This window comes from Trachinotus anak, unplaced genomic scaffold (genome assembly GCF_046630095.1).
Source record: "Trachinotus anak isolate AG129_WGS33_773 ecotype Australia unplaced genomic scaffold, CSIRO_AGI_Tana_v1 ptg000014l, whole genome shotgun sequence".
Lineage (NCBI taxonomy): Eukaryota > Metazoa > Chordata > Actinopteri > Carangiformes > Carangidae > Trachinotus > Trachinotus anak.
Window position 1 is genome coordinate 19,734,222 of NW_027273865.1, and position 26,869 is coordinate 19,761,090.

The window sequence follows — 26,869 nt, forward strand, 5'->3', positions numbered from 1 at the left end:
TCCTCTTTAGCAACTTTGTCAACAAAATAAAAGCGCAAGAATATTAAATGAATCTGTCAAACATATATATGTGACTGTGGCCACACAATAAAGTAAATTCAAGTTGCATTTTTATCAATCAGTTTCTTAAAATCAGCCTTTAATTATGTTCTGGCCACCATGTAATGGGTTAGGAAAAAACTGGCCTAAGGCCAAACCTACTTGCTGACCCCTGACCTACAGTGTAAGAGCAGTGGCCTTGACATTAGAGCTCTGCAGGGTTTTCATCCCCCACTGAGCCTCCCACTCACACACACCAAGCTCAGAGCTGCGACTGGACATCATTAACTGTGATCACATTTCCACCACGCAGGAGACAGCTTAAAGGGCTGATTGACCACATAGACACACTCACATGGATGTATGCACTCACCAACACCAACACACACAGGGAAACCTTGTCCAAGAAAGCCCTCTCCCTTCCCTCCACCCACTAATGCACCCACTTAGGAACTGCAGCTTTTTTGCGTCCTATTAAATTAAGATAATATCATTATGCACATCCAATTTATCCTCAGGTTTTCATTCATAAGCTGAACCTCAGTGGAGTTGATGGTATTACAGTGTATGGAATAATGAGCTTTACTGTATCGTAACATCCTATTAGATGTGATGAGCAGATGGTTAAGTGCTTTTCCATTGTCCTTTATCTCTGAGGTATTGCTGTTGTTTTATGAGAGTCGAGAAAGTCAAGAGTAAAATTGCTGGTTCATTTGGTGTGAAATTGTGAACACTGGGTGGATGAGAGAAAGACAGAGAATATTTAACGGGGAGATAAAACAGGGCAGGGAGAGGAAGGAGAGGAGCAGAGGCTGATGGCCTGAAGGGAATTAATGAATAACCCCAAAAAAGAGAATACTTAATTTTTTGGAGCATCCCTATTCTAAATCAAATCTCATAGAAGGGGGTTTAAAAGACCATTGGTTCCTCTGCTTGGTGGACAAAGTTTTCTGTTAGAAGTCAGTTTTTTTTCATGAAGTCCAAAATCACAAATTAGCTCCTTAAAGAGGAAATATGTAAGTATTTTATTTTAAAACATTCAAAAATAAAATGTGAATAATGGTTTTGACATCATGTCAAAGATGTATATGTATTGTGTTGCAGAGATATCTGAAGTTAGCATGCTAAGTAGCTAGCCACAGCCTGTACCATTTCATTACCACTTTGTACCTCAAGAGGAAATGGTGAGTTACTGTAGCGTCCAGTGGCTCGTCCTCTTCTCCTGCCACCTCTACATCTTCACTGTGTCTCTGACTGGGCAGACTGGGTGTGGAGTTGCCATTCCTCAATCCATGCAGGTTTGGAACATTTCAACAAGTGCCCTATGCTAGGGTTAGATTTATTCAGGCAAATGTTAGCTGAACAAGAGGGTGAGGGTTGAAACTTCGTTGGCACACACACGCAGTACCACCCAAATGACACAGAGAGGGCTGGTAAAAACTTTATGAAACCTTTATGGATTTTTTGACGGCCCACTGGCCCACTGATACAGCGGCCCACTGGGATTTGTCCCTGTATGCCTGATGACCAGTCCAACTATGGCAGAGGGGAGGAGGAGGGACCAAAGAGTGCCTTTCCTTGTGGACACTCAATGAACCTGGGATATGAAAAAATATCAAAATATGGCAAATATACAAAATCACTGACAAAAAAATTAATTGATGGTCAAAACAACTCTGCATCATTCTTTTACATTACATGATCTAACCTCTTTATATATGTATAACAAAAACTTTAATAGCTACTTTTCTTTTGTCCAGAAACGTTAGATTGTTCGCAGACACTTCAAGAATGATAATGCGTTACGCTCATATATTAATTAGCTGACATGATAACAAGGGCATAAGTTTGGTTTTATAGCCAAGGGGGAGATAAACATACATATAGTCCGAGGCTTCCGGCTGGCTTTAACTTTTCAATGGTTTATTTGACCAAATAATCAAATTGTGCAATTGTGCAATAATGCATAGAGTTATGAAATGCTCAAAAAATGTTTTCAGTGTTTTACAGCCACAGAAGTTGCAATACTTGAAAATAAACCTTAAATATTTTAAATGATGGGGAACAGAAAGAAGAAGCAATAAACAGGCCCTCAAATGAGGAAAAACAATGTGGTGAACAGTGTCACTGGTCCTCCCCTGCTTAATTTCAAATTTCAAACACAAAACTGCCTCATATCTTGTCAGACAGCCCTGAATTTTTGGTGCATCTAGTACACACATAAGCCATGCAGCATTTGAAGGTTTGATATAAAAACGTCTCTCTCTCTCTCTCTCTCTCTCTCTCTTTCTCTGTCTCTCTCTCTCTCTCTCTGTGTCTCTGTCTCTCTCTGTCTTTCTCTCTGTCTGTCTGTCTAGCAGAGCAGGACAGGTTTAGATAGCTAAAACTGTTTTGACACTATATTAATGAGAAGTGTTTTCTACCACAGCAAAGCGACATGCATAATTCAGTGAGGAAATGTGCAGAGGATTTGGTGTCTCCTCTGCTAGGGGTGGCTTAGCCTTTTGTCTGGCTTATCAGCATTGTTTGCAGGGCAACCAGGAGCATGTTGTCAGATGTACACACGTGCACGCACATTATCCACACACAGACACACACAGCCAGACAGGCATAGGCACATAAGGACAGAGGACGCCAGGTCTTCCAAATATGCATGAGCGTAACAAACACAAACAGTCACCAGTGGAGACAGGAAGCGCTAACAGGCACTCACTCAAGGTGATCCTGGAGTATTGAGCTGCTGCTCTGACCCGGGCAGATTTTTCTCCTGGGAATTTGACAGCCTCCCTCGACTGGTGTCACAGCCCGGGATTAGTTGCGTTTACCCCGGGATGTCAAGTGCACACACACAAACATAGGCACTGACAGAAAGGACTGATGGGATAGAAATGTTTCCTAAAGCTGAAATCGCTCTGTGTCTCTCTTCCCTCCAGGTACATGGGTGACATTTGGAGGACAGATAACAGACGAGGTACGCAACATTTTCCCGTATCTTACTTGTTCATTTACTGTTAATGAATACTGCTTATTGATTGATTTTGTTGCACTGTATGTAGATGAGTGTTGAATGTGTTGATTATAAACATGCATTCCTGATGGCACATGGTGATTGATATTGTAACAACCCACTGGGGATTAAACACTCAGTTTAAACACACAAGACTATCCTTAATCTCACACACAGGATGTCCCATATGACACATACTTAAGAAAAACTTAACACACAGTTCATAAAGACTTTATCCCCTGTAAACATTTGATTTCTAACCCACAACGAGGACTGTGTTTTCATATGCAACTCTATAAAAGTCTTAAAAAGCTTTGGATTTTGATTTTGGTCTGTCAAGAGACAGACAGACACACACACACACACACACACACACACACACACACACACACACACACACAGGTGTTGCTAGATTCTCTGTAGTCTGAAGTATAACATTTTTGTTTTAGTTGCATGTTTTCCTTTTTTCCTTCTAAACACTTTGATACAAGAAGCAAATAAACACTTTCATCACTGAGAGAAAGAAACATGTTGTAGTTGTGATGTTCAAACACAAGTGAAACCAAAGTATTGTAAAAAATTAACGGGAGTGTTTTTTTTAGTGCTGCCTAGTTTCCTCGTGATGGGTAATTATATTAATGAGCCAAAACAAAGCCACATGGAAGGAAACAACAAGGCTTTTCAGTTTAAAGGTTTGTAGCAGCACGTGACTGCTCCACATGTGATCCAGCCCTCTTGCACCTTCAGTCAGTCAGAATATAGCGACACTCGAACCAAGGCACCGTTGGTGTGACGGTGGGGAAAAGTTCTAATACATCTAAACTTTTTATAGCTTTGCTAGATCTATTCTTGTTGTAATGAGAAGGGATGGATGTTTTTTTACATTTTAACTATGTAAAAAGTCACAGCCTTTACAAAGACTTAATGAAGACTCCGATTGTTTGGAGTGACTCAAATTTTCTGCTACACAGGGGAGGAAAAGGGCAGACTGAGGGTCCACACATTATGCATGTATGCATACTTACATATGTCCCCTTTTTACACTCATGGTGATGAACTCTAACATGCTCTGATCTTGCTGCTGGGGCCTTGGTTGCCACACACACTCAGATACACATATGTACACACTTAAAGTGACACTTTAAGGAGAAGGGAACATAGCTCACCTCAGGGGACACAGAAACAGTAAGCTTATGTAATGGTATTATTTTTCTTACCTCAGGGCTTAGTGCCATCAACTCACATGGTACGCTCAAAGCTTAGCGCCCCTCTTCTCTCCATTATTCTGAATGTCCCCAGTTCAATGTCACTGGTGCCACTCAGGCACTTCACTCCATTGTGCTGCTTCTCTTTAGCGCAGCTGAGATTCACATGGGAAACACTGGTTCGGGCTGATGTGGCTCACAGAAAGTCTGTTTCAGATATTGTTTTGTTGGCTGTTTTTTGAAGAAAAGGTTCAGCCTCTCACCAGAGACACCCTTTCCTACTATTGACAATAACCAGAAAAAGAAGTTGCGAGTGTCTCGCTGGATGTGCAGCCTTAAATGATTGCGCAACAGCAACAGTACTGCCATCGCTGTTGGGTTAAAAAGTCCTTTGCCGCCCTAAAATGCTTCTTGTTCAATGTCAGTGTTATCAAATACACTCTAAATATACTACATGTCCTCTGCAGAGTTCAGTGTCCCTGTCCTCATTAGGAAATGCACAACAACTCTGGCACACAAACACAGTTACCACATAAAATCTGTGTGAGGGCTGCACATGCTTCAGCATACAAACATGCAAACACTGAACACAAAGGTCCTATCATTCCCCTTAGTTATTTTGTAATATATAAGGCATGTTTTATAAAGAGGTTGTTAATTGAAACCAAAGGCTTTATTAATATTACCAAGTAAACTATAAAGCAATAATGATTGATAAAGATACATTTTACAAAGCCATGATTAACAGCTTATAAACTCCCATTAAAGTATATTCTTAAGTTCTGTTAAGTTTGTTTCACTGAGCAGCAACACTTTCCCAGACAGAGAGTTCACAGGAGTGATGGTGGGATGCGAGTTAACGTTGCTTACTCATTCAGAAAGGCCAAAAGTAGATCCATAAATCATACAGTGAATTTGAAGTGTCTCTTGTCAGTGTTAACTTTGATGTAGTGAGCGTGGTGGGGAGGAGGCAGCACAGTCATAAAAATCATCTCAGGGTTGTGTGGGTAGCATGTGGGAGGTTACTGCGGCCTTGATTCTGGGGATGTGAGAGAGACAATGTTTTTCCTCAATATGTCTGTTCCATGTATGGAAATCCAATTCTCCTGCTCCAGAAACAAAACAAAGCAAAAAAAAAAAAAAAAAAAGAAAGCACAAAGAAAGAAGCCTGAGGCAAAACCACCCAGGCATTTTACAGTGACTCAGTGTTTTTCTGTAGGTAATGGTACAGGTGCATGTGTCTATGTTTGTGTTTTAGAGACAGATTGTTTCTGCAGTTTGTGCTCCTCGTTCAAAAAGCATCCCACTATTTGAAGGCCATCAGTCACCTTCAGTTCATCCAAAATGGCCAGAAGTCAGAGGTAGTCAGAAATCTGAGTAAGCAGCGATGTGTTGTCACCAACCCAAACGCTCTAACCTTGTGGATGTCACTTAAAGTTCTTGCTGACAGTGACTGACTGTTTAGTATCTTATTAGACTCATCGTGAATGAGAGGAAACCAAAGTCTGATCAGCCACCCTTTAAAAACCGACATCATTGCCCTCCCTGCTCTCTGTCGCTCATCTTCTGCTGTCTTCAGCATCTTTCTCGCCTTACCTGCAAAAAGTTTATTACCCACTTTGTTTTTCTTTAATTCTCACGACATACTTTCTCTCTATCCTCTTATCTATTCTCTTACCTATGCAAAAAAAAAAACTCTCTGTTCCCTCACTTTAATGAAAATCACCCTCCAGTGCCCCCAACAGTTGAGACGGACATTGTTTTCCATCTGCACTCAGCAGAGACCAGTTAGAGAAAGAACAAACTGTTCACTCTCTCTCCTTAACTGACCCCTCTGTTTTATTTTTTTTGGGGGGGGGGGTTACCTCTCCATTATCCAGCTCTATCATTTCATTCTGCTCTGTTTGCCTAAATGCCAGTCTGGGACTCAGAGACTGAATGAGTCCTCTAAACCACTTGTCCCTAGCAATGAATTTCAGTCCTCTTGCTTCCTGTCATGCAGAGCCTTTGCCAAAGGGTTTTTTATCTTTTAGTAACTGAGAGAAAATAGTATGAGCTTTGAATCTCTCTTTGCTGGCATACAGGCCAAAGGTCGCTCTCATCGCCTCCAGCTGGCTCTGACTGCAGCAGCAAGGTTCCTTAGAGGACAATAAGTCTTTTGATTAGTGTTTTGCTAAAATGGTGCACTCACCTGTCAGACAAAGACACACCAGCAATACCTTTTGGGGGCCAAAACATTGTATATCACTTTTTAACACTCATATTTATAGATATTTTTACTTACATTTATTCTGTCTTTAATTTTCTTTCTTTCATTACATGCCTTTTTTTTATTACGTCAATCTGTTGTACACACGTAGTTTATTCCTTCAAGTGTTGTACTTTAATTGTGTCCATGAAAGCACTGTCTTTGAAAATGCTAGTTAAATAAAGTTTATTGTTACTGTATCATTGTTTCACATGCCGAACTGCTGAAAGTTGAGACAGATTCTCAGGAGAGAGATGATCTAATTCTTATAGAACAACTTCACTGTCTGTCGCATTCACTACCAGGCATACACACAAAGCCAGACAAACACACTTCATGCACACATGTACACACAAACGCACAAGCATGATAAGTCCCCATGTAATGAAACTTAACAAATTGGTTCCCAGTCTGATGATTTATGGTTGCCATGTCTGAGAACATCTGGAAGAATATCTGTACATATGCCACACACAAACACACACTCACACATTTACTGTATAGAAAGCATGAGCTTTTATGAACTAAAGAGGAGTGAGGTGATGGTTCTGTACCTCATGCAGTCAAATGGTTTTTCACAGATTATTATACCACAGCCCCACTGACTCAGTAAGTCTGTGCATCAGCGGACTTGCAGTAAAAACCACACAAGCTCTGTTTGAGCATGTCAGCTCAAGTAGAAGACTTGAGTGCGCTGCTGCAGCAAATTCAAACAGGACATACTGTACATTACTGTGCTTGCTGCAGTGTGTACACCACCTAGCTAATTATTTACAGTGGTGCGCTGTTTCAGCCTTTTTTATGACAATAATTATACTTATACTTATAATTATATTTATACTGGTGCTTTTAAAGATGCTTTGAGTGCTCAGACTCACTTCGTGCTCTGCCCACTCTTTGGCTCCAGCGTGCCTGCTGCACCGCTGCTCAAACAGCAGTTCATAAGCCACATCTCCAGGGTTCATCATTAAGTTCCTCCGGAGCAGAGGTTATCATCCTGACTCATCCTCCCAGTCCCCCTTCTGCTGACTTTTTGTGTATCCCTGTGGGAAGTGACAAGATCAGAGCCCTGATACCAAATATCAGCTCTGTACATAGTATATGTTCCACATAATAATCTAATCTGACTGAAATATTGTTATATAGTTCAGTAAACAATACAGTGCATCGCATAAATTATGTGTTCTGCAGGAAGAGATTTGATAAAAACAAAAAGAAAGGAAAAAAGAGAGAAACTTCACACTCAACCTCAAAAATATAACATTTTAAACCGATGATGAATGATACAGAGGTTGTATTCATATTTTCCTGTTCTCTGCACAAGGTCGTTTGTCCGTAGAGCTTCTAGGCCTGGGTCTCTTGTAATCTGAGACTTTGCACCTTTATTTTGCTGTGCTCTGTTGTGTCTGTTGTCCTGAGTTCAGTCACTGTCTTGCCTGTCTTATATTTTAGCTGAACAATACTCATGCTTTTGAGTGGGGCCTCTAGCTGAAATACATCAGCACTGATATTTTAATAAAATATGAAGCTGCTCTGCTTTGATGATGTGCCACCTTTTTCTATTTTGATAGCGGTTTTGGTAAACACATCAAGATTCATATTGATATGCCAGGATGTTGCCGCTCTCTAATGACTGCTTCCTTTGGCAAGTGTCTAAGATGAGAGATTTTCAGCTCAAACCAAAAAGAAATTAATCCAAATTCTGCAAAATGAACTTTCTGTGTTTTGTGTGTGTGTGTGTGTGTGTGTGTGTCTGTGTGTGTGTGACCTCTTGCCAGGTTGCAGAGCAGCTAATGACCATTGCATATGAGAGTGGAGTGAACCTGTTCGACACAGCTGAGGTCTACGCAGGCGGCAGGTGGGTGTCATACGACCGTCTCAGTTCGTGTGCAGTTCATTTGAGCTCAGAACAACCTATTCATGTTTTACTGTGATCAGGTACAGGCATCTGGCTCCACTCTAGCTCCAGGAAGTGTTGTTTTTGTCATTCATTTTTAGCCTGAAGATTTTATACATATAGAATATAACTAGTTCTATAATCAAGCAGCTGGTCTCTTTATGACTGTGCTTAGACTCTGTTTTGATGTACTAAGAAAAAGATTTTGAAAAAAATGGCAAAATCAAAATCAAAATATGCAGGAATCACTAAAAAAGGCACTTGTAATATTTATTCCTTTTAATTGCAGTACATCACCAACCTGTTTTGCCATCTTTTAATGCACTCGGGCCCATTTTCCTTTAACGACAATGAATTGCAGGGTTGATATTGTGGAGGTAATGTTTCTGAATTCAAACTGCAATTCAATAACACCACCTCATTTATGTTGCCTTGCAGGGCCGAAATTATTCTAGGAAACATCATCAAGAAGAAGTGCTGGAGGTAATGGTGACATTAATGTGTGTGATTGCTTCATCACTGCTGTGTGAGAGAGGACGATGTGTGCACAAGATGTTCAAGGCAGTGAAAGAAGTGTGAGTTAGGCACGTATGAAATAAAGACAAAAGGAGGGTTGAGTGAGTTTTTTTTTTTCCCCTCTGCATGTGTGTTCACATGCATGTGTCAGCGTTAGAGGAGACAGCCATGTTTGATGTTGAAGTGAAGAATCTGAAGTGGTGCTGAGTTATGGAGTATCATCTCCGCCTTGTCAGGGTTTTATTTTTATTTCTTCAAATCACAGACTAGATCCCCTATTTGCACAGATTTGTGTATTTCTGCGCACAATCACACACACACACACACACACACACACACACACACACACACACACAGAGCCAAGCAGACACTTTGCATCACAGTAGAGCAGCATGAAAGAGTTGCTGCATAAAAAATCTGCCCGCAGGCAATTTCATTTTCCGCAAATTTCAAATATTCTCTTTATGGAGTTATTTGCTCCATAACATGCTCCGTTTTTTTTTTTTTCTAAATTATTATTGATCAACTGTGGGTTTTGGGAGGAGAGAGTTAGTGTAACATCAAAAGAAATTCAAATGTAAATAGAATCTACAGTGTGCGTGTCTACAGTGTGTGTGCAGTTGTGCGCTGGTTTCTATATGATCTCAGAGTCGAGTAGAAATAAATTGCTGGTGTGTTCCCTAAAAGATGATGAGTCCTGGTTATAGAATATCATATGAAATACTGGGATGGAATCACAACCTGAAATATTTCATATATATTATATTTATAAGACAAGAAGTGGAGGATGTTGTCCATCATGTAATTTCTCCATTTTTCACATTTCATAACATTAAACATGAAGAATAATCATTAATGTGACCTGAAATGAACTGAAAGTAATAGGAAGTAACTGATGGAGCCTGTCTCTGATATGTCAGCATGGAGCAGCTCTAATGCGGGAACAGTCGGGTGCAGCTTTCCTCTCACTACTTGTTACATCATTACGCAGCTTAGTGTCATGTACTGAGGTGACTACATTACACCAGTAGGCGGTTTGATGTTACCGTGGTAAAGACACACTGAACCTGACATCTCAGTCTGAGTGTCGTCATGCGTTAACAGAGAGCAGATTTCTAAGAGGAGGAAAGAACAGACAGTACTGAGGGGTGAAGATCCATTTTGTACCATGAGTTCAGATTTTGTTCTGAATCAACAGCAGGAGGTCAGGTGTTGAATTATCACATCATGACTCAACTCTGCAGATGTTCGTCACTGTTGGACACATCTTTAACAAATTATTAGCAACTCTGAAAACCGTCAGCTGCTGTGAAGAGATGGAGTTTAATGGTTTAATAGAGCACCAAACATGTAGTGACAAGATGTAATGCACCACTGATTAGTCCAGCAGTGTGACAGTAAACTAATAAAGACTGGAAATCACATCAGTTTACATCAGTGACAGAGATCAGAATGACTGAGTGTGCTTTTACTAAATGTACAACTTAGCAGAGGGAGAAGGAGCGAATACTATCCATGCTGGAGCCAGATGCGGTCGCAAGGAAAGCTGCGATACATTTGCTGTGTATCTAAAAAAGAGAATACACTGACCCATTTAAAACAGTTTGTTTCTTCTGTCTTTCTGTTTTTCTTTGTACTTTCACAGGCGATCCAGCTTGGTCATTACCACTAAACTCTACTGGGGAGGAAAGTAAGTAAGGAACTCTCTGAACTCTCGTTTTCGTTCAGATTGGGAATAGTTTAGTTTAGTGTTTTTTAGAACCATTGTTTTTCAGGTTGTTCATGCGCGCCCATCCATACTTATGCCTGTCTTATTCTCATGAACACAGTATCTCAGGAACAGGTTCAGGGAATTTCTTCAGAGCTGGTCAAAGGTCAAAGGTCACTGTGACTTCACAAAACACCTCCATAATTCAAGAATTCATTCACTAATCATGACAAGTGTCTTAAGGATAAAATGATGAAGTGATGACATTTTATATCCGGAGAGTCAAAGTTCAACTTCACTGTGACATCATAATGCTCTACAAAAACACTTCTGGACATTATTCAACACTGTAACTCAGGAACAGAAGTGGAGAGTCTGACTATGTTTCCTGCAACTTGGCTGGTTGGTGGGGGCGTAATTCTAGTTGTTCAGGAAGATCGAGATGCAGTCTGAGAAGAAATAGCAAACAAATTTGTTCTCAAATCAATGAGTCTTAGGGTCCTTATATCTCTCACTGCATACATCATTCATTCAGTTTCAGAGTTTTTTTCTTTGTTTTTATTTTGTCAGTTTTGATGGCTGTTTCCCTCTGAACAACATCATGCCACATACAGTAGCAACCAAGAGGGAGAAGGAGAGGGGATAAAGGAATCTGCTTTAAAGTGTGCACACATGCAGACACAAACACACACAGACACACACACAGGCTGTCAGGCACCTTGGCAGAGACTGTCCAACTGGGTCCAGTGATAAGGATGAAGTTATTCTCTCTCTCGTTCCTGAGCATTCCTGTAAGGGATATTCAGTCCTCCATCTCTCTCCTCTGGAGTTTAAATGCATAATGATGGCGAACAGCTGAAAGCACATTGACCCATTTCCATAAAACTGCCTGATATGCACATTTTGATCTTGTGTATTTTGCCACTTGGCTGGGCTCTTCAAGTGATTGCAAATTTCTCGTAGTGTTTTCAAGTAATTGAAAGTGCCAGAAAGTTTAGATACTGTTGAGGTTGGTTAAAGCTTCTGCAGCATTGTCTAATAATTCTGTGAATGTGTGCATTTTTTCATTTTCATTTTTGAAGATTCACAAGTGAACCAAAGACTGAAAGATGTGAAGCTGCGCGCACAATCACAAACACAGAAATACATTTACAGTGCTGCTCATCACTGGTTTGTGTTTTGTCCCATTAGAGCAGAGACAGAAAGAGGACTGTCAAGGAAACACATTATTGAAGGTAAGACTAACTGACACGAACACACAAGATAAAACAGCAACTTTCGACTTTTTGTTTTTTCGCTGCATCAATTCAGTCACTTTCTTCCATCTCAGCCTGTCGCCACCCCTCTGTGTCTCCCAGGTCTGAAAGGCTCTCTACAACGGATGCAGTTGGAGTACGTGGATGTAGTTTTTGCCAATCGCCCCGACAGCAATACTCCCATGGAGGGTGAGTCAGCCAATCGACATTCAGCTTAATCCTGAAAGTGACCAGTCAGAACAGTTGTTATTAATGATGCCGCGCAAAGAGGTAGTGATGCTTCTTAATATTTAAGCACAGCTATATGCTACTTTATTTTTCACAGTGTCTGACTTTGTCAGTGCCAAACCATGTTTGCTGAACGTTTCTGGAGTGAGGCACCAATAATAAAACGAGAACACACAGAAGCTCTTTCAGGATTGATTTGGTTTTTGTAATGGGACTGGAGAGAAGGGCTGTTGATGTGAATTTCACTTGCCAGAGTGCAAAAAAAACAATAATTCCAAAGGAGGTTTTGGCCTGAAACACAGTGTTAGAATTTTTCAGTCAGTTTTTGTAGTGTTTGTGTTAGTTTATTATTAGTTTTTATTTTTTTAGGTTTTTCTAACAACATTAAGGGATATTGCCAGGTACGATTTAAGTCTAACAAAGCTAACCATGGAAGCTCCATTTTCATAAGATTGTGTGGCTTGGATATGATATTGCACACACAGACCTTGATTTTACACTTTTCTTGTCCCTCACATCTTTATAGATTTCTGTTGCCCTGCCAACTCGGCTTAGTCTTTTCCCCACCTGTTCATTTCCTCTTTAATTCCTTCAACTGTTAGATCTGTTGGCCTTCCCTCCTCAAACTTCATTTGCACTTTCTCTTCTCTTCTCTCTCTCGTTATATATTGGCCGGAAATTGAGACAAGTAGCATTTAAATGTGGGTGCACCATGTTGCCAAAGACACAGCAGGCTGGGTGGCAGGAGGGCAGGACGAGGGATGGAGGAGAGGAGTAACAACAGATAGAAGAGAAACAGAATTGCTTACTTGTCTTAATACTGTGTTATTTCCTTTGGCAGGATGGTATTTACTAAGACATCTGTGTTTCAGGTTTTTAATTATCACTTATCAAGTGGAAGGGAAATTTGGAAACAAGTCTAATAGTCTCGAACAAGTCTCTTTAGGTCTTCTTGATTATATGTCCTTGTACTTATCTGCACCCTGACTTCTCCTCCTTTGACTTCTCCTCCTTCTTTGTAAAGTTTTTTCTTCTTTGCCAACATTTTCTCCGACCCTATATTCCACAGTCTTGCCAGGAGCCAGTTATGCAGAGTGAAATACAAGGGTCCTGCACCAGTGAACAATTGCAGTATAATTGGAGCGAGCGCAGGGCGATGATGAATAACCTTAATGACAGTCCTAATCTGAGTTTTTGTTGGCCCTGACTGCCGTTGGCTCACGCAGTCAGCAGTGTTGGAGCTAATTGCATCATTAAAAATGCAGCGGCTTGAATATGATCACAGGGGCTTTAGCGTACGAGCTTGTTAGTTTGTCCCCAGAGTTGTTTAGGATGGGTGAAGAGCTGTCAGCAGGTAAGAGAGACAGCATTTCAATGGTTCATCAAGAGGCCGGAACAAAATGAAAAAGTTCACATCCAGCACATGTCTGATGCTCTTCATGCTCATTTTTTGTATAAGTAAGAGAAACAAAACAGGTGGTACAGAACAGCAAAATGATTGCAACAATAAAATGAATATTACCAGCATATTAACATGTTAGTATCCATATCAGAAATGTTATATGGGTCATACTGGACTTGAATAATCAGTCTTTTTATGTTGAAGACAGAAAAAAAAAACAGTGAAAGGAGGGCAAATGGGATTTTAAGCTGCAACTGTGCAGACGTAAACCACCAGCCACAAATCCTGTCCTAGTACCCATCTTGCACATGTACAAATCATTTGTCAATCTTAGCAGAAAAGTCAGCCTGTGGTTGATTTTAAATAAAGTTTATGGAGTTTTGACTCTGTCCCTTGGGGACAAATTTTTGAATGAATTTTGGACAACTCATAGTCATCTCTCCTACGTCCACTCTCACTCTTCAAGAACTTCAGTAAGTCCATTGAGTTTTAGAATTAATGCTGAACCCCTACTGAGTGAATTATGGCTTTAATCTAAACATTGTATTTGGATGAATCCTAGGAGGAAGTGCTTTAAAACAAGGGGGGGACACACAGGAAAATCCTTTGTTGCTTGGCCTCCTTGGAGTCTCAGCAACAGACTGAGCTGATTTGTTGAATAAATTTGAACATGTGTCAGTTCGGTGTGGCAGGGATGGATGTGTGTTTGTTTGACTGGAGAGCAGGACTGAACGTGGAGTGGGATCATTTCAGGATAAATGTTTCTGCTTCTTTTTACTATCATGGTATAGAGTGGAAAAAAAACAGTATACAGGGAAAAAAAATAATCAAATTTTCAATGTTGATCTGACTGATATGTTGAGGCCATGTGACTATGTGTCTCCAGAGATTGTTCGGGCCATGACCTATGTGATCAACCAAGGCATGGCAATGTACTGGGGGACATCTCGGTGGACGGCCATGGAGATCATGGTAAGCATCACACATAGTGTGTTAGAGATATAATTTATGCATGTCATAAGTTGTCTGCTTGAGTGAGGATCACTGCAATGAGAAAAGAATGAAAACATACAAGGATATTTACGCAGTAAAGAAATGGGTTAAAGAATGAATTAAATGAACTCATTCTTCTGTACTTTTGCTGTACAGCAGTTTAAAACTTGCCTCAGTAAGTCAGAAGTGAGGACTGGAATGAATTCTATATTGATTACAGTTTCTGGGGAAACGCCTGCTGTTTTAGCAGATTGGATTTCATATTCCACTGCTTGGTGGAAACCAGCAGGAAAACCTTTTATTTGTTCATTAAGTGCTGATGATCCAATGATCCATAGAATAAACTGTCAAGAAACCATGGATACACTGATTAGGAAAAGCACGCCTGATTTCTACACTTTAACCACCACCTTTAGGAACCACTTCCAGCAGTTTATTAGCTTTGTACAATCTTGGATTGCATTGTTCATGCACGGTCATGGTAGCGAAAGAGAGAGAAGCTAATTAGAGGGAAATGGAGGGAAATGGATAAACGGACTGTGTGAAAAAACTTTTTTCAACTAAGTGTTCCCACCAAGGCACAGTGGCTTCCTCTGGCTTTGTTTCCCTCTCCTGCCAGAAACAATCTACCTCATGTTTCAACTCCTGCTACATTAATGAATATATACAGGGGGTATGAAGCTACAGCAGAAATGAGCACAAGCCTAAAGTGACATTCAAAGACCTAACACCCATTCCCCTCCTCTCTCCTCTCTCTCTCTAATCAGAGCGCGATGTCTTGACGTCCTCTCTCTGTGATCATGGTGAATGGGAGCAAATATCTTTGTAGAACACAAACCCAGATGAAAGCTGTGTAATTTAGATAGCATCAATAACGAAGGGGGGGAGGGGAGGTAAACATGGCTTTTCAGCGTACGTGACAAGGCAGCAGTACAGTATTCACACACACATATACACTTACATGCATGGCCGCACACCCACACACACACACACACACACACACACACACATGCTGTACATGCACAGGCTGGAGGCAGATGTCACGGGTTGTATAGCATCGAAGGGCAACTGGTAATTTGTAAGTTGAGTGATGGTACCAGCATTACAGCTGCATTATGCTGGATACGTTCCCCCTCCCACCACGCTCTCATGTTCCACAGCAGAAAGAAACAACAAGCGCAGCATGTGTGTGTGTGTGTGTGTGTGTGTGTGTGTGTGTGTGTGTGCGTGTGTGTTTTCCTCTGGTATATGTTCTTGAAGGACACATGGAAATCCAGATAAGAGGGTATATGAGGAAATTTAATGTGATGCCTCAGAGAGTTGTGACATAGAATATTGATTTGGTGATTTTCTGTGAGCTATGCATTTGAATTTGGGCCACGCTCCCACAAGCTAATTAACGCCCTCCCTCTCCCATCGTTTCCCTGAGTTTATCCCATCACAACTTGTCTCTCCTAACGTTTTCTCTTCATCTTTACCAGCTGCAACAGCCTGTGGCTGGCACTGTTTTCATCTTGTTTATCTGTGTGTGTGTCATCATGGTAAAATGTGCTCCTGGAGGCACCTACTGTAGCAGGAACTCCCACAGAGGCAGTTGTGGGAGCTTTTGCAGGTGTTTACAGTGCATACAGATTTTTTTCTTTTCACATTTAGTTATGTTGCAGCCTTATGCTAAAAAACATTCGAAACCCCTCATCAATCTACACTCAATAACCCATAATGATTAATTCATTAAAAAGGAAAAGCTGAAATATCACATTTACACACATTACACACATTTAAAGTATTCAGACACTTTGATGTGACACTTGAAATGTAGCTCAGGTACCTCTCATTTCTCTTGATCATTATTGAGATGCTTCTACAACTGGAATGGAGTCCACATGTGGTAAACTCAGCTGATTGGAAATGATTTGGAAAGGTTTGTCTATGTAAGTTCTCACAGCTGACAATGCACATCAGAGCAAAAACCAAGCCAATGAGGAGGAAGGAACTGCCTGCTACAGGCTACAAAGAAAGTTTATGCTGCATTGAAGCCTCCCAGCAGCAGGATGGAGCAACCAGGGCTCTTCCTAACTCCCAAACAATCAAGAGGGAGAGAGGTGACCAATGAATGAACCCAATGATCTGTTTATTTGTCTCTTTCTTTCTTCTTTTCTGACAAAAAAGTACTTACATCTCATTACAATTTATGGTCCATAGGAGGAAAATAAAAGCAGGTTAAGATGCTATAGTGAGATCCAACCTTACCTCCTTTTTCTTTTCACTCTTCTCTTCTTTTAATCTTTAGGAGGCTTATTCGGTGGCGAGACAGTTTAATTTGATCCCTCCAGTCTGTGAGCAGGCGGAGTATCATCTCTTCCAGAGGGAGAAAGTAGAAGTGCAGCTGCCTGAACTTTACCACAAGATAGGCAAGTAGTGTGTGTGTGTGTGTGTGTGTGTGTGTGTCTGTGTGTGTGTGTGCGTGATACGTGCGTGCTTAGGTGTCATACATTTTTACTTTTCCTGGCACCGTTCTTGCACATTTTTTCACACCTCTTCCTCCGACGTATCTACCTCAATCATCTCCTGTTTAACTCCCTACGATCTCCATGGTGACAGGAGTTGGGGCGATGACGTGGTCACCCCTTGCGTGCGGCATCATCACAGGAAAATATGAAAATGGCATTCCTGAGTCCTCCAGGGCCTCCATGAAGGTAGGCAAGCTCACTTCATCATCATTTGGTGAACGTACAAAACCTGAGGGTTTCCTGCTCTGCTCCCAAAATAAAATGTGAATCGTAGCACAGGCGGCAATTCAGAACAGATTTTACTACTATCCATTTCAATTAGTGAAGACATTGTGCTGGGGCTGGGACACAAAGGACCCTGAAGTTGCGGCTTGTTCAGCCACTTTCTTTATGTAAGTGTAACCAGACTTCACAGTCCTCCGTACAATAGTCACAGACTGTTTCCAGCCAGGGGTCCAAGATGTATTAGAGAGGTCCTCACTGAGAGGACGACCTCTCACTGCATCACTGCAAAGATTTCCTTCTTACCAAGTCACTTTTAACTTGAGACTTTGAAGTCTGCCAGAACAGTGAGAATATTTCTTCTTTCCTATTTCAAGACACAGACACTATGTGGGGTTTTTTGTTTGTTTTTTAAGTAATTTGTGAAACAAGTTGATTTTTATTGGAAATGTGTAAAGCTATTATTGGAGATTTTTGACTGAGAATTTGAAAAATGATGATCAGGGAGCTATGAATAGAGTCAAATTTTTCCAATTTTTTCCCCTTTATTTCTTAACATATACTGGACACTTTTATCTGTCCAGGCCTCTAAAAATCCATAATAAAAAACCACTCTGAGGCCATATGTAGCCTGGATGTATGGGAGGATGTGCAAACACTTCAATAACAAAAACAGAGACAGCTCTTTAATTGTATCCCATGACAATAGTCCAACACAGATGCTTAGTGCACTTAAAGTAAATACTGACTGCAATTTTAAGTCTTGTTTTGAAGATTTTGTAGTTTTTTTTTTAATCACACTGACATTCTTTGCTACATTGTATGCAACAGAAAATGGAAGCAGCTAACTTAACTCACTTATTAACATGTTTTATCTTGTGTGCTTAATCTACACAAAACAGAAATGTAAAAACAAGATAAGGTTTCATGTAACAGACGCAAAGTGTAGATGAGTTTAAAGCCAGCTTTCAAGGTAAAGCTCACCAAATCCACCCCAACCAGTACACCTGTGTTCCTGATAGGTGGTCTTATTGAAATAAATGAATGAATGAAGCCAGTTCAGTAGCACCTTAACTACTTCTCTGTTTGAGCAGTTGGTCATTTTATATTACGCAACATGTCTGGAGTGCTCATAATTTTTCAGTACTTACAGCCTCCACCCCTTGACTTTTTTTCTCTTCAGTTACATCACTTCTCCCCATGATCTCGGTCCCTAGTTATACATGTACATACTTGTTTTGTCCTCTTTCATGTCTCCATTTCTTTCTGTCTCATCTCTCTTCTTCATGTTAATCTCTCTGTCTCACCCTCCAGTCATATCAGTGGCTAAAGGAGAAAATAGTAAGTGAGGATGGAAGGAAGCAGCAGGCCAAGCTGAAAGAGCTGAACCACATCGCAGAAAAGCTGGGCTGCACTCTGCCTCAGCTGGCTGTGGGTAAGACTTCTCTGCCTGCCTGCACTTCCTTATGATAAATACTGTGGAAGCAACCTTGAGCAGGGCTTTGAAACCATAAGTGCTCATGGCTCTCAGACAGGAACCTTTTTAAAACCAAATTCACATCACTCTCTGCACAATGTCTGTGTTTGCTTATTATTTGTCTCCTGGGTTTGAATTCCCCTCTAGTTTCCTACTGACTTTTCAAATCTATTTGTGCTTCCAACTGCATTACCATACACTGATAAAATAAATTAACTGTCTGGAAGGAATAAATATGTGCATTTAAACCTTTGAAAAAAATCAGTGGCTGCACCAGCAGTGAGAAAAAGCTCTGGTTAATGTACTGGTACAATTTCTACTAAATTGATTCACAAATGAAAGCCTTGGATTTGTTCTTTAACACTGTACTTTTTGATAAATTGGTATGTGTGATCAGGAATAGCAAGTAGAGGACAAGACTAAAAGCTCAGTTTTGTTTGTGGTCTAAGATGATAATAAGCAGCAGTGCGCCATCAAGTGGGCAATACGTGAACATCATCCTCTGTTTCTCTCCAGCGTGGTGTCTAAGAAATGAGGGAGTGAGCTCGGTCCTCCTGGGAACATCCAACCCTGAACAGCTCACAGAGAACCTCGGGGCCATACAGGTGGGAGCATGCAGAGACACATATCACACACTGCTGTTTTTACCTGTTTTTTTAACTGCATCCTCCACTATCCTCCAGTTGTATTGATTTCTGGATCAAAAACCAGCCGCAGTCTATATCTGAATTTCTCAGTTTCTTTCCTTGTGGTTTTTTTTTTTCCTTTTAACTCCCTGTGTGTCTCACTTTTTTCCTTCCTTTCAGGCATATTCAATTTTGCTCTCTCTTTTGCCCAGGTCCTTCCTAAGATGACCTCTCATGTGTTTTCTGAAATTGATCACATCCTGGGCAACAGACCGTACAGTAAGAAGGACTACCGTTCTTAGACCATGCTGGTTGACTACCAAGAGGTCAGCTCTACCTACCTACTTAACCATTCTGCTACCATGGACCCACCCTGCAAGTTAAAAGTCCATGGTTCTCTCCTTGGGCCCCACTCAGCTCCAGCTCCAGCCCACCTCAGCCTGGAACAGACAGCTTTGCTAAGCCCAGCGTTGCATCTCTGTTTGAGACTTGACCTGCTCAGATCAGCTCCACCAGGTTCATCTCAGGTGCAGTCCAGCTCAGCCAAGAAACGCTTAACAAACTCAGCTTTTTGCAGCCTAAAACACAACTTCATCCATTTGAGAAACTTTGTGCCACCCTACCGGCGTGTTATCCCGTTCAGCACCGGCCCATTCAGATATTACTATGCAGAGCTTAGTCCAGCCCATATTAAAGGTCAGATCCAGTGCCATGCAGACGTCATTCAGAGCACTCCATCCTGGTTCAACCCCATCCTGGAGCCTCATTTATAAATTTAATTAAGTCAATATTTCAGCTTAAGTTAGATGGTGATGTACGCAGCTACAGCTCCTCATCTTTAGAGATATCCAGCTTCACACTCACTCACAGTTGGTTGATGAACACAGGAAAGAACTGCAGGAATAGTAAAGTGCCTTGCTCAAGGGCATCTTGATAGTCGTTGGCAAGTGAGACAGCTCCGTTACTTATTCACTTTCCCACACCCACGTCCTCCCAGCTCAGCCGATGACTCAGACCCTCGAGTCTCAAGCCTTCCTCTCTAGCGTCCAGACTTCCACCTACAAGCAATTTAATTTCAGCACAAAATTCATGTTGAGCATATATTTTATTTATGAGAATTATTGGACAATAGCTGAATACATCAGCACGGCACCTTAGATTTGTAAATTAGAGGTACCTCAGGAAAGTGGACATGAAGAAGCTTCAGTTGCATGAACACCTCCAGTCAGTCAGTGCTTTCATTACATTGCTATGCAGTGCAGCAAACAAAATTACTATGATGGGATAAAGTGTCTTGGATGTTTTCCCATGAAATGTGACCTGCTCATAATTCCTGAAAAAATAGCTTTATGAATGAGGCCTCGACAAAATAGTTCCCTATTAGCTTGAATTAGCTGCTTTCAACTACCTACCAAATGTATCCAGTCCTGTAATCAGTTTAGTACAGAGCAGTATTCAGTAGATATAGGCTGCAAATCCTGAGCATATTAACCAACAGATGCATGTTTCCCCAGCTATAGTGTGCCTCTCTTCTCTTTTCTACAAAGCACATACTTAAACAACAAAAAGGAAAAAGTACTGCGAGCTTGTTTACTGTCTGTGAGCCCCTGTGAAGCAGAGGATTGTGGGATGAGCGTCAGTGGGATTGGTTCACAGCAAGGGGGAGATAGCAAAGCATGTTGCCCCCATGTGGTCTTTTTGAGGAACTGCTCCTCTGCTTTACTAGTTCAAAAAAGAGGGAAATAGTGGTTTGCAAACAAAAAGTGGAGTACTTCTCTCAGTGTGCGTTCATTATGGACTTGTCGTCTTTCTTGCCTGTGAACTGAACCTGCATCACTGATTGCCTCAATGAACCTCACAGATATGGACTTTAGCATCATGTGTAATGGAAGGATGACTGACCTCCTGGCAGTCATGGTTGTAACTGCAAAAACTGCTTGTTATTGGCACAATGTGGCATATAGGCAAAGGTATCTGGGATGTGACAAAGATTACAGTATTTATTCTAGAGTAGTTAACAAATATGAAATTTATTTTGACATTTTGAGATATTGTTTTTTGTTTGAAGATGATACATGTACATAAAATGTTAAGACATACCTTGTAACATAAGAAAAAAACCTTGAAGAAGCCTCTCTTGCATATGAGGACTTCACTGTACTGTATGGCTAATATATAAATAAGATGTAAATAGAGTTATTGTGTTGCTCCTCTGCAGTGTTTGAATCTACTCTTCATCCCATCCTCCTCCTCCAGCCTGACTGTACACTGTCACAGAATTCCCTTCTCATAAAGAATATTACGCCAAGCTATTTGTAACGAACGAGGGTTAATAAGTTTTGATTTTGCAAAGTGAACTCAGATTATGGATTCTGTATTTTAAAGTGGCATTATTTAAGGAATGGGCTCCTGTTATGAGAAATAAGTAATGAGCTTAAGCATTCTCTAATGACTCAACCTTGAATTATTATCTCTGACCAGGGGACTCACCTCTCACGGTTCATGGTCGTGCATTGTTGTTCTTGTTCTTTTTCATCTGGAAAACAAGCCATCACAGAGATCCACAGAAATGTTGGCCACGCTCCAGCTGAATCACTGTCTTGTCCTTGGTGCACAGTTGTTGAGTTGAAGGACAAACACCCTCCAGATTTTAATCTAAGGAAATTTCAGTATATTACAACTATCTATGCTTTTGCCAAAAACACTGCTACATATATTGGAACACAATATCAATAAGCAGCAATTGTCTCAGGGTTTATTTAGAGAGGCCAGGCCTTGGATGATGAATAGACTTCCAGTGACTATTTGCTTTGGCTTGATACATACAAATGAGGGTGACCTTACCAGCACTTAGTCATCATCGTAATGCAGACAGCTGGCCATATACTAACAAAAACATCCATCCAGAAAAACTTTTTTTTTTTTTTTGCCCGAAAAGACATACTAACACCCATTTGATTCTACTTACTGTCATCAACATGAGGGCAATATGTGTACTATATACCAAAATAATAATAATTGGTACGTCAATGGTTATTTGCTTTTCAGGACAAATCAGGTTAATTGACTATGCTGTAACTTTGTGATATCACATTTAGTAGTGGTATTTTGCAAGTCAACAAGTCGCCCATCAGTTTGAGCCAGTGACCATGTTGGATCGCGGCCTGTCGGTGTGTGAGGAGACTTCTCCACCTGGTAGAGTGCCTTGACTTGAGTCCCACTACAGGAAAAACATTCAGGGACATCTTTCATTATGAGTTGTTATATTGTGTTTGGATGGAGTCCTGCAAGAAAACGTGAGAGTGGAGTAATATTCCTACAGACTCTTATGTTATTGGATTGCACAGTCAATGGTATGTGTTATGTATTACTTCATCTGAACAAGGACAACTCTCACAGCACAGTTTGTGTAGAGAATAACACTTCCTGGAATTGTCATCTATTAAGTCCCAGCCTTCAGCTTGTTAGTGTGTGACCATGACTTCATCCTATCTTGGCCTTTATTTGGGCTGTGTCCCCTCAATAATCTTTGTGGAACTATATCTTCTCCTTCAAGCACCAATTTCCACTATGAAGGTATTCAGCTTCAGTTTCTGGAACAAACTCTGGATTGTTTAAAGACATTAGCCTGTCAGTGTTGCCTGAGAGAAAAGCGACAGGGGGAATTGGCTTTTTCACTGTCTTCTCAATTTGTTATCAGCATCCATTTCATAACCCAGGGAACAGGTCAAAGGCCACAAAGGAACTAAAGTAGAAATAATCAATTGATCCAGATAAAATTAAAAGTCCAGCAATGTGTCTCACAAGCTTTATCCCAAGATTTCCTGTCTTCATTTAAATCCATCCTAAAATCAATTCTGATGAAAATGTAAAGTATTTAATTTACTCTACAGATCAATGTTGTCTACAACATGTACATTTGTAGATGGAAAAGAACTGTGTGACATTGAGTTTGGTTCTTTTCATTTTTTTTGTTTAAAAGTGACATGCAAACCATCAGTGTATTATTTCCTCTCCTGAACATTGGATTCTCTGTAAATAGTCTCTATGAAAGTGTGATTATAAATAAATGCATTGCCAATGGAACCATCAGTCTCTACTACTTCAGTTAAACCTGATTGAGTTCAACTACATGATTCGAACATATATAATAAAAGAAAAACACACACGTACACAGAGGACAAGTATACATGGTTGCTTTATTTGTTAAAAAAACAGAAGACGGACCTGGAGAAACACCCTCCAGACATTTGATCATGAATTTCATGAAGTTGAAGCGTGATATTTCAGCCCCCCTCTTAAACCCTATTCCTTAACTGAGTGAAAAACAATTTACTGTATACCCTTCTTAAACCCACTCCCTCCCCTCCTACCCAATCCCACCCCATTGTCCCTCATCCCTCCAGTATCTTTCCCCCTCATTTCTTTCTTCTTTCCTTTACTTGGAGCCGGTCGACAACAGAGCGATGAGTCCTGAGGAGGCACTGATGGACAGAATGTAGTTGCTGGATAAAGGCGAGTTAAGATAAAAACAGGAAATTAGACAGAGCTGGATGACAACTCATTTATCAGCATCAAGCTTGTAAAATAAAATAATTTATGTGGAAATGTGCAGCATCTGCTTTCCTGGACGTGAACAACATGCCCTCTGAGCATCACCTGAGATCCATTAGAAATACTGTGTGCATGCACAACAAAACAGGTTATAACTTTCAAAACATGACTACACTCGAGCAGCATATAGAGACTAGCATATGATGACGGATACAGTATGTGTTAAGTCTGTTTTTTTCCTATCCAATCTGATGAATCCAACTATTCTAACTTGAGAACAGTGCATACAGTGAGGTGCAGACCAAGTCCATCAAAATTAAAAACAATCACATCAATCTTCTCCAGGACACTTTGATTAATTCAGCAAATATTTTCAACTATCTTGTCTCCATCATTGACAGATCTTGCTCGCTGAAGAAATCATGGTGTGCTGCAGAAGAGTTGAGTGATGTGTTTTAATTCTGAGAACCTCAGCAATCCCACATGTTGTCTGTGCTGAGTGACATATGACTGAAAGGATACACAGTGGGGTTGAAGTTCTTGAGCAAGAAGAAGGAGGCGACGATGACGAGGACCAGGAAGAGAGTGTTGTTGTAGAAGATGGAGAAGGTGGTGGCCTCGTAGTCTGCGACTTCATTCTTCTTCCACAGGATCCTGAACGTAAGAGAGAAAACACCATGTCAGTCCCTTTCATCACCATGTGTCGTTATTATACAGAATATATCTTGGGACACTGGCCCACAGAACAATATGGTACTTTGTCTCATCACTTTTAAAGAAATTCATGACAGATGTGTCATTTTGTGTGCACTCTCTCTCTCCCACTTGTGTGCACAAGTGCATTTTGCAGAGGTGATCCGAGTGGGAGTTCAATAGCTAACCCAGGCAGTGTCTGTGTTATTCTGTACCAGCTGGTTACTCGATAACATCAATATAATCATCCGCCATAATAGGTTGTATGGGCTTTAACTTATCAACAGCTGTGTGACTGCTATCTGAGGCCAGACATCAGGTCCACATTTTAGCTTTATGCACATGGACTGTTTATCTGCCACACTACTCAAAGTACTTGACCGAATCAGTTTCTTAAAGCTTAATTTGAAACCACAAGTACAAAAGTCCAACACAACACACATTGTATTCAGGTACGACTTTACGAAATGATGTGCGTCACCTCTCGTCTTTCTCCTTGCGGGACATCTTGCGGTTGTCTGCCTCAGACAACTTCCTGGTTACCTCCTTGGAAACAGCATCCTCACGTTTCTGGGCAACTCTGTAGGACCAACAGGAGACAGCAAGAGTCTGTGAGAGGTTTTTCTCATACGTGGAAGCAAGGCTGTAATTTGCCAAATGGCATTAACTAGTAAGAGAAAGGGTGTACACAGTGATTTATGAAAACATGAAGTGCTGTGGTCTCCCAACAGAGGATCAAATGCACTGACATTAGTATTTCATAATGGCCTGTCTGATAAAACAGAATGAATGAATAACATCCAGTAACCATAAAACAAATCAACAGTATCCCATGTTTCTTGAGAATCTGTTTCTATGTCAAAACAGCCTACGTGTAATTCTAATCCTACTATCATTCTGGAAATAGAAACAATCTGCAGTAAAAGCTACTGAAGAGACAGAGAGAGTATTTTTTCAAACTTACTTGTGTTTGAGAACAAACTTGACGTTCTTGTAGGCAAAGGCCACCAGGTAGGTACTGACCAGGGTCATGACAGCGTACAAAACTGCAGACTGGACAAGATCCATGTGCCATATCCTCCAAAACAGCCCTAGAAAGATAAAGTCAATCACACAGTATTACACTATGCTTTAACACAAAGTCAAGTCAGAGACTGTGCAATATGTCAAATTCCTCTTTATCCAATAACCAATATCCAAACACAATGAACTGAGGATTTTGGAGTTAATTTGTTTTGTTGCTGTTTCGCTTTTCAGTAAGTAGTTTACTACAACACAGACTATTAACTAACTTAACTTGTCCTAATTACAACCTAAGCTACTGTTAGCATATCAAAGCTTTCTTGTTACAATATAATTTTACTTTGCTCTCCTATGTTTCCAAAATACTGCGTGACGTTAAAATTAAACGTCTCTATTCTGACAATCTTATGTTTCATTCATTTCCCCCTGTTTTCTCTCCTCCAACATATCAGTGTTAGCTCAAGCTAGGCAGCTAGCAGCAGCCAGTCCCCGGCACTCACAGATGGGGATGGCAGAAACGATGAGTGCGTTCCCGTAAAACAGAGCGGTGGACTTGGCCGAAAGGTTTCTGCTGAAGTCCTGGAGAAGAAGGTCTTCCTCTGACTGCTGCTTGTTGCTGCCTTTGGGGGCCATGGCTGCGGGCTGACCGGTCTGTCTGCTGCTCGGCTCTGAAGACAAGAGGACTGACACGTCGGTGTACGAGGGGAAGAGGGACGCGTCAGCATAAACCCGGAAATACACCGGCGCTCTTCTTCCTTGTTGGGAGGGTGAAACAGGCGCTTCAGGTTATTTCCGCCCTCTGCAGGAAGACAGAGGCACTGCAGCAAATTAATCTGCCTTTATCAAGTGAGAGTACAGCAAAACCCTATCGGAGCCACAAGCTTACTCAAAATATACAATTGACATTTATTTAACAAAAATCCCTGAAGGATTATTGGATGGTCTCACCACCAAGACCCAGGGGTCCATGGAGTCACAGGGGGCCCTGGACCAGAGCTTCTGTTTCTTCTTTCTTGTTTCTCTTTCTTGTTAGAACATGTATCAGATGACTACAAGGAGACAGAAAATGAGTAAAAATAGATGCTGTGACCACAAAGACAAAATACAAAACAAAACCACTAAATGAGATACAAAACACTACAAAAAACATTATTACAGACTGTCTGAAAAGGCATAGATAAGCCTGTCTGAGACTTTTTTTCCATTAGTATGTATAATGTATTCACGCCGGAGCCCTTGTTTCTCATTTGATTGGATTTACTTGG

The 26,869-nt window shown here is 40.8% G+C and overlaps 2 protein-coding genes across 3 annotated transcripts in view; one reads left to right on the top strand and one right to left on the bottom strand.

The window, feature by feature from the left end:
- kcnab1a (potassium voltage-gated channel subfamily A regulatory beta subunit 1a) overlaps positions 1–23,420 on the top strand; it is a 102,612-nt gene extending 79,192 nt beyond the window's left edge. For both annotated transcript variants that reach the window (XM_071497379.1, XM_071497380.1), the window contains exons 3-14: positions 2,973–3,010; positions 8,278–8,357; positions 8,835–8,879; positions 10,558–10,602; positions 11,812–11,855; positions 11,979–12,065; positions 14,393–14,478; positions 16,790–16,910; positions 17,101–17,195; positions 18,546–18,666; positions 19,225–19,313; positions 19,547–23,420. In XM_071497379.1, coding sequence (XP_071353480.1) covers positions 2,973–3,010; positions 8,278–8,357; positions 8,835–8,879; positions 10,558–10,602; positions 11,812–11,855; positions 11,979–12,065; positions 14,393–14,478; positions 16,790–16,910; positions 17,101–17,195; positions 18,546–18,666; positions 19,225–19,313; positions 19,547–19,636 — 941 coding nt within the window. In that variant the 3' untranslated portion in view covers positions 19,637–23,420. The remainder of the gene's footprint in view (positions 1–2,972; positions 3,011–8,277; positions 8,358–8,834; positions 8,880–10,557; positions 10,603–11,811; positions 11,856–11,978; positions 12,066–14,392; positions 14,479–16,789; positions 16,911–17,100; positions 17,196–18,545; positions 18,667–19,224; positions 19,314–19,546) is intronic.
- A 94-nt stretch (positions 23,421–23,514) lies between these two features.
- On the bottom strand, positions 23,515–26,322 carry ssr3 (signal sequence receptor, gamma). The gene is made up of 5 exons (XM_071497381.1): positions 26,105–26,322; positions 25,546–25,672; positions 25,063–25,161; positions 24,411–24,542; positions 23,515–23,839 (listed from the first exon to the last, which is right to left on the bottom strand). Exons 1-5 carry the CDS (start codon positions 26,235–26,237, stop codon positions 23,773–23,775), a joined length of 558 nt encoding a protein of 185 aa, XP_071353482.1. The 5' UTR covers positions 26,238–26,322; the 3' UTR covers positions 23,515–23,772.
- Positions 26,323–26,869: the final 547 nt, after the last annotated feature.